General features: G+C 39.7%; 1 protein-coding gene across 1 annotated transcript in view; it reads left to right on the forward strand.

Annotated features, from left to right (window-relative positions):
- The window catches only part of epha8 (eph receptor A8), a gene marked incomplete at both ends in the record, with an annotated part of 97,587 nt that overhangs the window by 67,383 nt on the left and 15,501 nt on the right, over positions 1–14,703 (forward strand). Inside the window, 4 exons of the mRNA XM_083892158.1 lie at positions 4,936–5,091; positions 5,297–5,722; positions 9,275–9,399; positions 13,172–13,334. Coding sequence (XP_083748284.1) covers positions 4,936–5,091; positions 5,297–5,722; positions 9,275–9,399; positions 13,172–13,334 — 870 coding nt within the window. The remainder of the gene's footprint in view (positions 1–4,935; positions 5,092–5,296; positions 5,723–9,274; positions 9,400–13,171; positions 13,335–14,703) is intronic.

Consider the following 14,703-nt stretch of genomic DNA (forward strand, 5'->3'; position numbering starts at 1 on the left):
AGGAGGGCCTTTGTTTAACAGGTTGCAGCGGTGGAACAATCCAGCTGTTAGTGTCTGGACTAGTATTGTAAGAGGAGGGACAGTGTGGATGGTGAGTGTCCCATTTCCACAGCTGATCTTGCCGACATGTTCATCCATCATTCCGACAGCTTCAGCGGCTCGTTAGTCGTGCCGTGCGTTCCCTTGGGAGCCCGGCTAAGGAGCCTTTGGCTAACTTTGTCACTAGATGTTGGTGTGTGTTCACTTCCTTTACAAGGTCAACGCGGCACGTGGTGTAGGACGTCAGAAGTGGATGTGTTGCTGAAGACCACATGGAACTTTTATATTTGCTTGTGTCAACAGATCAGGCTCATAGGTTAATACAAAATTAGGATATTTTGTCAATAAATATCTGCCTCTCTTCTCTATTGTTGAACAATGCAGCGTAATAGTGTTGATACTTGCATCCAGTTGATAAAATACATGTGCTATGTCTTTAGTTTGACTTTCAGAGGTAGAGATATTGTGGCACACAGAGAGGGGTTCCATGGCAGAAGACAAAGAAAACTGAAACATTGCATGTGTCTGTTTTGCATGCAAGTAAGCATTTATACTTTAATAGTACACATACATTGGCGGGACTTGTGTTGAACATTGAGGTCGGAAAAAAACCAATATAAAAGCAGAGTAATGTTTAATGACGCCATGGTTCTCTTAATTGTTTCACTAATACCTCCTTTTTTCTGAGAAATGCTTCTGCCTTCTAGCAAAAGTTGAAGAAAATAAACATTCTTTCAACAGTTTTCATTGGCTTTTACTTTTAAACATTTGGGATTTTAAAGTGGATTATTGGCTTTAGAGGTTTTTTGGGGGGGACTTTTTAATCAGGACGTTTCTTTGCTGCTGATCTGGGTCAATTTGTGGGAGGCGATGTGGGCTGACTGTATCTAATGCAATAAATGTTTTGTATCTAGTGCTATTTGGCTTACGGAGCTTTAATAATTTGAATGAAATTTTACATTTCGTACAGTATGACTACAGTTTACTGGACATACAGCTTTTAGATCAGGAACACAAATTGATACTAAAGTAGAGAGATTTTTGATTCACATTTGTTCAATTCTAAAGCATCAAAACCTTTGAAAACTGCATTGTGAGAAAAATACGCACTGTGCTATAACCTTAAGTTAAGCAGAATAACTTAGACCAAGAAATCGCAATACAGCCTCTACTGGACTGCCATTAATAAATAACCAATGGAGTCAAACGAGTACAGAGCACAGTTAATTAATGACCACCAGAGAAAATGTATGTAATTCAGCTGGATTTGTTATACCATAAATGGTGGTTGTGCAGGTTCAGAGCTAAAATCTACCTGGACTGCTTCTTCGAAATTAAACAGACCTAATTTTTTCCATAGAACAGAGGAACGTTCATGTTTTTGCCCTTTTTTTTTTTTTTTTAACAAATAAATGCATTTAGTGCTCATTATTTCATTCATAGATTGAACTCACATCCACATTGTACACTAAACGTGAGCTTTGTCAAGCCAACCTGGACTGCAGTCTCCTCACGTGTGGAAAGATGACTTGTTTCTCCCGACTCCCTCCATGTTCCAGTGTATTTATTTACCTGCTTTTACAGGGAATAAATCAAGGTCAGCACATAATGCTGCACGCAGCTATTAAGATTAATTGTAATGCAAATTCTCTTGTAGCGAGTGCTCTGCATTTGACAGGCACTGACATGCCAGGCAACACACAGGCAGTTGCACATGAGCACACACACATTCTGTGTAAAGTGCGTGTACTAAAACTCACTTCACACCGAAGCTCTCATTTTATGTCCGTTGCTTTTTCTGTTCACACTCCACATTTCAAACATACAGGCCACAACATGATTATCTGGACAGCTACACATGTATTGTTCTTCAGGGTCTGTGCTTCAGCAAAATCAAAATCTGAAGAATTCTTGACTTTCTGTGCAGTAACACAGTCACTTTCCCCCCCCCCCTTCACTATGCAAATAGATTTTCTTGTCACCCACAAAATGTGCTCGACAGTCTGTGACATCCAACCATGAACTAGTTTTCCTGTGTGCCCCAAGTTTGCTTTTCTGCAGTCTCGCCAACTGTTTGATTTTGAACTACATATGATATGTCTCTGATAACTTTTTTTTGCTTCTATGAGGTTAATTATCACCCTCTTCACTGACGTGACTTCACCTCTGTGAGATATCATCATATCATCATTTATTATTAGAATAGTTATTTGTAAGATTTCTTTATAACACAGCAGCCAATATGAGAACAGACTAAGGGTATAACTATCTATGCCTATACATCATATTGATGTCCATTGGTAAAGGTGCTTTTATTGATCAATATTTAAATTATTACACCTTTACTCCCAGTAAAATTGTCACATAACTCTCTTAAACGTATCTGTGCAGATTGCACAGATGCTTTTGCCATTCAGCTCTGAATGGCAAAAGCATTCTGGGCTGTCCAGCTAGTTTGGATGCAGGAAATCGTAAATGTCCAGCAGAGCCTGTTTAATGTTGCTCATCTTCACTACCAACATCACTTGTAGGCAGATGGTAATTATAGAGCATGTTCATTGTTTTATCTCAGTTCTCTCTCACAATCCTCTCCAGTTGTTGCATTTCCTATTTTCCTACCTTTTTTTTATACTGTAAATCTAATTTTCCACAAAATGAACAGCACATCAGAAGTGAAGTGAAAGGTTAAAATAGCTGGCCTTGACATCGACCGCCTTCCGTGGTCCCTTTGCATATTCACGTGTTGATAAATTCATTGTCTGTGTGGTTACTGTGGCTGCATCAGAACCTCCCACCCTCCCTTTGTGTTTGAGCTCTTACATTTCCATATACCCTCTGTGTGTGTGTGTGTGTGCGTGCGTGCGTGCGTGCGTGCGTGTGTGCGTGCGTGTGTGTGCGTGTGCGTGTGTGTGCAAAACTCCAGGTGAATCTGTCAAAGACTTCAAAGCTCTTGCTGCCTCCCTCCTTGATGAACTAGCTGTTGCGATGTTTATCGTGACCTGCTTTTCAACTTAGGGAGCTTCACAAAAAAAAAACATCAAAGCATGGAGGGATTAACAGGATTTTAAAAAATGCAAGAAGAGCGAACGGTCTAGGATAAATATTGCTCCATGGGTCTGGCAGTGAAAGAGAGGAGCACTACCCCATCATCATTCTCTTTATCTGTAGGGTGTTTGTGTGTGTGTGTTTGTGTGCTTGCATAAATGAGCATCTCTGTCCATATGTGAGAGTATGATTATATGGTGTGGTGAACATTTTAGTACGCGAACATTATTCTTATTGTAAGTCTCACAGTTATAAACCCTGAAGCTTTAATCCTTGCAAATGTAATGCAAATCAATTAAAGACTCAATTTCCCACTATCAGTGCTATACGCATAGATTAAGACATCTTCTCCTAGTTTCATACTAAGTTTTCGTACAAAGTGCATGTCATACTACAGACAGCAAGATGGAATTTACAATTTAGCATTATTAATGATCTGGAAAAGACTTGTTTTGGTCTTAAATGTTTAAGTATGATATTAAGCAAGACAAAAACACAACACATCCACATTTATACTCGTACCTTAGAAGTCTTGCTTTGCACATAACCTCTTAACTATAATGTATTTGTTTCTTTTTGAATGGATTTTTATTATTATTACTATTTTTGAATCTATCCAATCTGCCTTTCGTCTCTTTATTTAAAATATCCATTTCAATTTTACATGCCTCTCAAACTTACTTATGCATTATGCAGGACAACTTCTCATTGCCATAGAAACCAGGCAGTGGCACCTCTGTACACTATGTACCAATAAAAACAACTGATGGTATTTGCCGTTGGGACACCAGTGAGGAATCATAACCTGTTTTTTGTTTAGCTATGACACCATTCAGTGAGGGAATGGTGTTAACTCTTGCACATATAATGATTTAAAAAAGGGGTTAACTACAGGTTCCAACAGTGGAATAAATTATTATTACACGCAATATAAAATATAGTAGAATAGTTAAACATTCATGAAATGTGTGATTCATACTGAATTAAATCCATATTTATAGGTACAAAAATGTGAACATTTCACTAATCTTATAAATCCACAGTACATTTGAACACTTTATCAGTTCACTTGTGTTGATTATTCAATGTTATGGGTCTTTTTAGCACCTTTGAAGTCTGAACGCTAAATATGGTTTTATGAACTTACCAAGGAGAGGTCGAAACACAGCATCTGTAAACGAACACAAAGAAATAAACTACCCTGCGAGGAAGAGCAAACATAAGCACGTCCGCGTCTACTGCGATATCCGAGGTTTAACCCTGCCCCATTTACCATAGCAGAAGCCTATTAACTGCCTGGAAAGAGAATATATTTATCAGAGTGCCCTCCATTATTAATCAGTGCAGAGTTAAAAGTGAATATCTATCAGAGAAGCTGAATAAGGTTGAAACACGGTCTGGATTTTGATGGTCTCACTGGGAGTATCAACAGTGCAGAGTCTTTTCAGCCCAAATCTGAGCAGAAAGGACAGACTTTCATCTCTCCTGCTCCACGGTCTCTACGGTTACAAGGCCTGTAATTATACATAGATAGCTCTATCCTAAAATGAATGCATCGGAGGAGATGACAGTTTTGAAAAAAGTTGAAGCGGTGCGCTATATGCACACAGCATACTATGAAATTGTGATTCATGTCTTCCTGGCTGCACTCACTCTCTCTTTTATTATGGCTTCAGTGAACATGGACGTGCACCGGTCTATTTGTGAAAGTTCCCCACTTACTCGATGTATATAATATACAAAAAATAAGTATTCATTCTCTTTCTCTGTCTATCTCTGTCTTCTCTCTCTCTCTCTCTCTCTCTCTCTCTCTCTCTCTCTCTCTCTCTCTCTCTCTCTCTCTCTCTGCAGCCTGTGAGGTGGGTTTCTATAAGCCGGTGGCAGGCAATGGACTGTGTGGTAAATGTCCCCAGCACAGCCACTCAGAAACCAGAGCCGCCCTCTCCTGCCCCTGCGACTCCAATTACTACAGAGCGGCAGATGACCCAACTGCAGCTCCATGCTCCCGTAAGCACAAACACATGCTAACACAAGATCACCCAGTCCCACAGGCAAGAACACGGCAAAGTAGTCCAAAGACATGTATAAACAAACACACCCACAGCAACCACTGAATCATGTGCTGAACTTATCCATGCCTGAAGAATACAATCACTGTACTGGACGATAAATGGACCTGTAAATGAAAAAAAAATCTTTTTTTTTTCTGCAGGGCCTCCATCTGCTCCAGTAAGCGTCATTTCCTCGGTCAATGGGACATCGGTGAACTTAGAATGGGATCGCCCTTTCGATACAGGAGGTCGCAGCGACCTGCAGTACAGCATTTTGTGTCAGAAATGCTCTGGGGAAGGAGGGCCCTGTGAGGACTGCACATCCTCTCCGGGAGGCACCGGTGGAGGCAAGGCAGGTGGAGGAGTGAGTATCGGGGCAGGTGGAGGAGCGATGGTGGAGCGCTCGGGCACCGCAGCGGTTCGATTTATACCCCGCCAGTCCGGGTTGACAGAGGCCTGGGTGACAGTTCTCAACCTTGTGGCCCACACCAACTACTCCTTCCGCATCCTGGCTATGAATGCGGTGACGCACCTGAGTAATGAGCCGTCACCGTATGTCTTGGTCAACATCACAACGAACCAGGCAGGTAGGGTTCAGAAGAATTAAATTTCTTTGTCTTTTGTCTGTATTATTTATTGTGTGTGCTCGTAACTTATGGATCACAAACTTTTGTTGCCATTTGCTGGACATTCGCACCCTAACTCACAAACACACAGCAGATCCAAACAAGACAACTAATCCCATGATTCTACACTGCTTGCTGGCGTCTTTTGTTATTGTTTTAAATGGAAGCAAATATTAGTGCATTTAAAGCACCTTATTAACATGCTGTTGGATTCTGGAAAAGTTCCTGATAGATTCACAGAGCCCTAATACCGAGAGACCCATGTCACTGAGCAGAGACTGGTGATGGAAGTATGCAGCTATTTTACACTGATGACTGAAATATAATGTATAGTAGGATTCATATAAATATTTAACTAATAATTAACAGCAACTTTAGTTACGATGCTTCACCAACATAGTGTAGGAGAGTCCCCCCCCATGACTCTGACAATACTAATGTATAAAGTAAACAAGATGTATCCCATTGTGTTCTGTCCTGTACCTCTCTGTCCGTTAAAAAACAGTGTAGAGTAGTGTGTATCGTTATCGGAATAATTCCTCATCCATTCTGCTTATCCTGGATTGTTTATGGTGGAAGTTACTCCAAATATTCCCCTACCGTTCAACATTGTCCATCTCCTCAAATGGGGATCCCACAGCATTTCAAGTCTCCCCAAAAATGGATACCCCAAGTTCTGCTTTCAGTTGGACATGCCCAGGAAAATCTTCAACAAAAGTTACCCCAGAGATGTCCCAATTAGATGACTGTACCTTAACTGGCCGCTGTCAGCATGATGGAGAAAAATGGCTCCACTTTTTCAGCCTTTACCATTGATAAGAGTCGGAACAAAGACCAACCAAAAGTGTTGCTTTTTGGCTCAGTTCACTCTTCATCACAATGATCCACTGCAATGCTCCCATTACGACTGATTTGCCTGATCGTCTTTTGTACTATCCTCCCCCTTACTCATGTTCAAGACCCAAAGATATTTAAACTCCTACTTAAAGCAGCAAAGCGTCCTCCAAACTGAGGGGAACGATCCACTATTTTCCAGCAGAGAACTGTGGTCTCAGACTCAGAGGTGCTGACAACAACAGAAACATGCAGTTTGCAAGTCGCTGATTGCTGCAGTATGAAATGACTTTAGGAGACAGGACAGGAAAAAAAATGTTGAATAGAAAAACCTGTGTTTATGCTACTGGCAATCCAAAATGGCTCTGATGACATACTATGTACAGTACCTGTTCTCTTCTTGGATTAATCTGACCTTGAATAACTCATTGTTGAGTTACCCAAAAGAAGCCTTTGGCCTTGTCGATGGCTAACCTGCAGCTACATCATTTTAAATGTGAATCGAGTCGTGGTCCATGATCACACACATCTTTCTCTCTCCTTCTCCCTCTTTCTCACTTTCTATCTATTTGCTGTCAGATTACTGAAAGAAAAAAAAACAATCTTTAATATAAATGTGCTGTCTCAAGGACATTTTGTGCTGATAATGAAAAACAATTTGTGGCATATACTGTTTTTTTTTTTCTATAAGGACTCGATGGAGCAGCTGCCACTGTCAGCAAATAATACTCATGTCCAACTCTGACGCTTCTGTGCTCCATACTGGCTTAATACTAACAACCTCATTTACATTCTGATTCATGCGAAAGTGTTCAGTCTAACTTGCACTCAAACTTAACTTTTAAACTTTTAAACTAAACTTAACTTATTGCTGCAGCTTGTCAGTTAGTTTGACAAAAGAAAAGTTTCCAGCAATTAAAATAAACTTGAGAGGGCTGAACACAACCAATAAATCAGTGATTTTATAGCTTAAGTTGATTCAGCAGTTATGGAGTCAGAAGAGCTAACTAATGTGGATTATGTAGCTTGCCATCAAAGGATATAACACCCGTTGTGATTGACTCTCAGTCTGTGTTTCAAAGGGATCTTGGAGATCAAAACTTGTGAGGTCATTTGGGAGAACTACTTGCACAAGGTCAACTGTAACCTGAGAACTTTATAGCTGTACTCAGTGATTCTGTCACAGCCTTGTTCCTTTAGAAACCTAATGAGAAAAGTAGTATTTTACTGCAAGAATAGATTTCATCTTCAACCATCTTTTTATTATCTCACTGTCTTCTCTACAGATGTAAAAAAGTTGGCTTTTTTTTCTTTCTTTCTTTTTTAAAGGCAAGGTTTAATTACAATATTTCACATACAACCATTTTTTTATAGTTCTCCCTGCAGAATAACTTTGATTCATAATTTCTGAGGTAGTTATTAGATTATGATTGTTTCTCTGGTTATTTTAAAAAGCTTAATTTTGAAAGTAACACACTGGTAATTACAGCTGAGCTGGCAGAGGTAAATCCCGTCACCACTGAGGAGAGAGAGCTTCATTTGTAAAAGCTATTGATTTAATCAGTAGATTAAGTATTCGCACATTTAGTTTCCTTTTTTTAAATGCAGCCCATGGACTAGTTGAAAGGAATATAGTATATATATATATACATATATATACACACACACACATGTATGTATATATTTATATGATATATTTATACATACATAAGTTGCAGGGGCACATCCACTGTACTCCTATTGCCATTGGATAAAATGGTGGAGTATTGGGCATCCGACATAAAAAAAATCTCTGCCAAATCAATTTTGCGCATCACTGAAAAAGCAGGTGCTCTGCTGTGGTGACCCCTAGAGAGGGAGATTGAAAGAGAAAAAATAGGGGACATGCAGGCCATTTTTGCAGGACTGTTTTCACACTTTGTTCAAAGCAGAAATATAGTCAGTCATCACAGCGTCTCTGTAACAATCTTCAGATCAATTCATTGCACTGCGTCCCCCCAGGGGGGCCCGCCCCACTATTTGAGAAGGACTGGTTTACAGCAACCAGCCCCTGATTTAAGAGAATCATGGTCAATTCTGAAAATCTTCTGTGGCTTACTGAAAGTTTTATGTTATGTGTCAATAATGGACAGAAAACAACATCATAACTTTGAATCAGGCCTCTGCATTATCTTAACTGTAAGATGAAGTTCATTTGACTTTAAAAGCATATCATGTTTTTTACTGGCTGAGTTCACTCAAGGTTTTGTTGAATTTGCATCATTTTGTGAAGTGATTTACAAACAGCAAGTGTATTTCACCTTTGCATACGTTACAAAACAAAGTGCTCTATAATTTATCCATAAAATGCTTTCAGTTTGTTTTATTTTTATGCCCCCTTATGGCTCAATTGTGATACCTTCATAGTCCACCAGGGGGGCCGTGTTCCACATTTAAGGTATCAATGCATTGCACTGTGCCCCTCTTTCAGTGCCCTCTCAGATTACTTGTTTTACATTCTGCTGAAAGGTTGTTAAAGAAATGATAGCCCAATAAAGCCAAAAACATTTTGGCTTTAAGTTAAATATGCAATTATTCATAGTTAACATTTTAACTGCGGTAATATATTTGCCCTATTGTATCTGTTTATCTTTACCTTGGTATATGTGATTATATTTAACTCTCCTGTTTCCTTTGCAGCCCCCTCTGAAGTGATAGCCATCCGCCAGGAGAACACCAGTCAGAACAGTGTGATTCTGCTGTGGCATGAGCCCGACCAGCCCAACGGAGTAATTCTGGAGTACGACGTTAAATTCTATGAGAAGGTACTTGAGAAATTGCTTTTAAGGACCTCCGACACTAAACACTGAAATCACTTTTTTTGCTTTTAGGATTGCTTCAACATTGCCTGTTTACTGTCTAGAAACAGTTAACATAAAACTACTGAAGTAAGTCGTTTATAGTGACATCTAGAGGAGAGGCTGAAATTTACAACAAAGAACTGCTCCTCTGCTCACCCCCTCCCTTACCTGAGCGCTACGGTATCCTCAGCCAGTCAAATGTCGTCCTCGTCGTCTTTCTCCGTGTCAGCAGATGAGGTTCGTGAGGCGAGGGAGAGGGCGAGCTACCGCGGCCGTCGCAGACGAAGCGGAGAGAGAGGAGGCGGGACTTCCGCTACAAGTAAAGCGACGCTTGATTTGTTCTCTCGCGCTTGTCCTTACAGGCTCCCGTAGAAACATGGCGTCGTGGCAATGCAGTAGCGGCCCGCGACCATGTTATTTTACATGACTTTTTGAAACACTACGAAAATGAAACAAAGACAGTTGGATGGCCACTGGTACCATTCACGGTCAATTTAGAGTGTCCAATCATCCTCTGCATGTTTTTGGACACAGGGAGAACTGTGCAGAAACGGTCTTTTTCTGACTGGGTCGTGAACCTGGGTCTTTTTGGCTGAAAGACACCAGTGCTAACCACTATTCCACCATGTGGCCCCCTGGATAAATGAATCCAAGAAAAAGATCCTCCTAGCAGCTGAGCTAATTGAAAGGAAACGGGGGTCGAGAGAGGGAGCGCAAGACAGAAGATGAGACAGGGTAGATTCCAACTTAGTAGAAGTGACAGAAAGTGGATGGCAGGTGCATAACCCTTGTGACAAGCTAATTGCTGCTACCGTGCATCAATGTGTGTGTGTGTGCAAGATGGTAGAGATCAGCTAATTGCACAGGGAGCATTGAGCAAGTGAGCAGTCTCATAGCCATACAAGCAGGCTAGTGCAGGGAGAGCTGAAGGATTAACTCGTCTCTTGCACCGGCATCTTAATCTGGCCTCGCTCGGGGAGCGAGACGCCTGTGGGGGATTTCAAGTGGACAAGTCAGCAATGTGCTTTCTTAGGGTTTTCTGTAGCACTGTGCTACAACAATGAGTCACAGCAAGGGTGTCAGACGCCGCCGCTGCAGCAGCAGCACTCGGGCAGAGGTTGATAATGCAGATGAAAAAAAAAAGGCTTTCATTTCTTCACCGAGCACTCCTTCATAATTAGGCTCTTATCTTGTGCAAGGACACATGAATGATTCACTTGTTGTGCTGTTTGGATGCACCGTGTGCCTCCTATTATGGTTCAACATATTTTTACTTCCAAACTTTTTAAGTAACTCTGAATTAAAATATGCTGCGGCTGATGCTGATGATGATGAACTTTACCCCTAATCAAGATGTCCAAAAAAAAACACCTCATCACCTCAAAATGCGTCCCCCTCCTTTTTTGTTTTAGTGAAACGAACATAAAAACGACAAAGCCTAGAATAGTGAGCAGATAAAACAATAATGACAACAATTTGCATTTAGACAAACCATGCATGATAAATGAAGAAGTGATGTGAAAAGAAAACACAAGACACTTTTCAAAGCACCTGTCACTTTTCCTGCTGACAGAAGCAGATAAAAAAAGTGCTGCTGTCAATTACATTTAACTGGCAAATATTTGTTTATGCTAACAATGGACTTATAGGATTCAACAAGTTTTAAATCACTGCATTATTATTGTATTATTAGTTTAATCTTATAAAACAATTAAATAAGGAATGGTTATAAAAGAGAGTGAATGATAATAATTAGTGATAATAATAATAGTAGATCTTCTACCCAATGTTGTTTTAGTTCTCCATGTTCTTATGGAACTTGTGGCATGATGGCAGAAAAAATGTCATATTTTCCAGAATCATAGCAAATGTGATTAAAGAGGGTTCTTTCTGTGCTCATACACAGAGTTAGTGGCACCACAATAACAGTTTCCTCTGATGTTGTAAACAGTCAATGGGACACACGCTTAATATCTGGGTGATCTTGAAAACGGGAAAAACATCTCATGGTAGTGGACGTGTTTAAGCGCACACAGTGAAGGTGCTGAGACTGGGACTTGCAACAAAAAGACATCACTTACATCACATCCAGCTAACCAGGTCTGTTCGCTGTAACAAGAGTGGCAGCAGACCTGAGGTTCAACCCGTCCTCAAGCTCCCATACGTCCCCATTTTTATCCTACTATACACCATGTAAAAAGGATGTTCCTGTAAATAATTGACTGAATCCACTCGTACTGACATTAGTGATTGACAGCTAGAACATGCAGTCTGGGGAAAACTGTCCAATCACAGCAGATATAGAACCAAAAGCAATTGTGATTTGATGCTCAGCCAGGAAAACATCTGCTTTAGCCCAGACAGGAAATGCATACTGTACATGTATATAACATTATATATAATATGACAGAGGAAAAATAAAAAATTGACTTAATACATATATTTATCAGGCTTATGGATGCTTTTTTTTTTTCCAATGAAGGTGCGTTCAATATTACTTCTGGACTTTTCTTTGGAACTAAAAAAAAAATCAGATTGGCATCTTGATCACACTCTACAATACACCCACAGCAAGGTACTTGGTCAGTTCTTGGATCTAATTAAGGAACTATTAATTAATCCCTAGTTATTTTGTTAATTAAATATTGCCCCAACTAATTGTACTGATTAACTACTCTATGACATGTGATTAATAGTTATTAACATTACTTAATGATTAAATCCTCTATGGTTTTAAGAACTGACCATAAATAATAACTACTTTTCAAGTCAAGTCTGATTTACACTCTGTTGCTCAACACTTTTGATAATTATCTTTCAATAAAATGTAAACACCTCCAGTCGGCCCTTTCTTCCACCAGTTCACAATGTAGCATCCTCACTGGTACTGTCAGCTTTATTATTCATAACCATTTCTCTTTTTCATGGCAAACTTTTGGTGGATTTAATGAAGTTGTTGATATTATGAAAAGAAAGATGGTAAAATGCACATTTAATTCAAGAAGTGGAAGTGATCAATGCGACAATGATCCAACTCTCTAGGCAACTTTGCCTGGACACTGTTGATGTTTTTAAAGAGCAGTTACAACTTTTTCTTTTTAATCGGGGTTTTATGTAGACTAGGGTTCTTATTGTACTTATATTTTATTGTGTTTTTCCTGTTTTTTGGGTTTTTTTTCTATGTTTTTACCCTGTCAGTATTGTACTTGTATTGCCCTGTGAAAGGTGCTATATTCATAAATAAAATATACTTTCTTACTTACATCACATTTTGCCACATGATATAATGGTAGATCTGCAACACAAGAAAATTCTACAAATGTGCTATATGAGAGGAACCTGTTGAGCAGTTTCTTCTGTTACTCCACACATTTAATGAGCGTTATGTAATGTATATGTTAAGTATAAATCAGGCCTTACTTTTTGTGTGTCTCTTAATTTCAAACCCACTGAAAGTGTCTTATTGACTATTGGAGTTAAAAACAACCATACGTTTTCACTACACTGTAGTACACTGATGTGTACGGAACAGTAATTATAAAATAATAATACACATTTTACTCAAAGGTGCAGCACTCACACTCAAACAGTAAGCCCCCATGACCTAAGGGTAAAGGGGTTGACAATGAAAGAATGCAAACAATAATTAAAAAATTAAAATATATATAACTCTATATTTAACATGTTAATATGGAGAGGTAGAGCTTATGTGAAGTATGTCTTTTTTCTGTCACAGGATAATGAAGAGCAGAGTTACTCCACGCTGAAGTCTAAAAATACCAGTGCCCGAGTGTCAGGGCTGAAGCCGGGCACCAAGTACATCTTCCAGGTCCGAGCCAGAACATCAGCAGGCTGTGGACGATTCAGCCAGAATGTGGAGATTCAGACCGGGAAAGCAGGTGTGTGTGTGTGTGTATAATGATCTCTAAAAGACAATGAAACAAGGCATTGTTGCTTAAATCCTGCCTGTCCTCTGCAGTTGTAGGATGGAGGGGAAAAAAATGGACGAGTAAGGAAATAATGTGTTCTGTTAAAAGACAAAGAAAGCTTCTCAAAGCCAGACAAGACTGAACAGCATGGTGCAGGTCTAAAGGGCTTCGCACCACTGAGCTTGATAAGCACCTCAGTTCATCCCTCTTTTGCACTGATCTGTACATTGTTAGAGGGTCAGCAGAACCACATCCAATTCCAGCTTCAAGTCTTTTCACCACAGTCACAAAAATACCCCTTTACCACTGGTAAAAAAAAACAAAAAAAACAGTTTAATCTCATGTTTAAACATGGTTTTAACCAGCGGGGATGTCTTTAATTGGCAGTTGACTTTGCAATGCACGTGGGGTTTTATCTGCTTCAGCTCCAATCAGCATTAGTGGGAACACATGACCCAGGTGAAAACACTAAATTCTCCTTCATCTGCTTCATTTTTTACAGCAATGCAAATTCCGGCAAGATTAACCCCAGCTCTCTTCCTCTTGATTATGATTTTTGTTCACGTTCGGGAAATACAACGAATCGCACACATCCCAGCAGCCTAAGTCGTGTCTGGTATTCCTTTACAAACAGCACCGCAGGCACTTGATACTGGGTTGTGTCCTCATCTATTAACACATTTCTGTACAGTTCATGTCTGTGTGATTGCAGAATTAGAATTGGATATTCAGGGGGAAGGAAAAACATGTTTTGTTTATGTGTGTGGTTTTTGTTGGGGAGGTTGTATTGTTTTTTATATTTACCAGTCAGTACAGTGACTGATGTATCCATGCTGTCAGCATCATTTTTTTCAGCTGTGTCAGTGCGTTTGCAGTGGTTTCTGGCTCTGGCACAGCAAGATGAAGAAGGTAGTTGTGGAATTTGGTAGTATATCTGCGGGAAAAAAAAGAGGCAGTGCACAAAAAAACTGCAGGCATCAACACATAATATGGAGACTTCTTTTCAGGAGTCAAGAAAAGTGAACATTGAAAACCTCATGTGTTGACTTATACATGAGAGACTATTAATGCAGGAACAGTAGTGTGTCCATAACATTATGGACAATTTCAGTTGTTAAGAAAACAATTAATTTTTGACGTGTCTGCCCATTTGGCTTCATTTAGAATCACAAAATAGTCTTGATTTAACCTTGTTTTTGTCTCCTGCCCCTCCACAGTCACACATACGCCTCAAGTTTTCTCTACTCCAGTGGATGCCATCCAGTGGAATACAATTATTTTAACATAGTGAACATTGTCCATAAGGTTTTGTTTTTTCACACATAATACAAAGTGAAAA

This window comes from Microchirus variegatus, assembly GCF_963457635.1.
Source record: "Microchirus variegatus genome assembly, chromosome: 7".
Lineage (NCBI taxonomy): Eukaryota > Metazoa > Chordata > Actinopteri > Pleuronectiformes > Soleidae > Microchirus > Microchirus variegatus.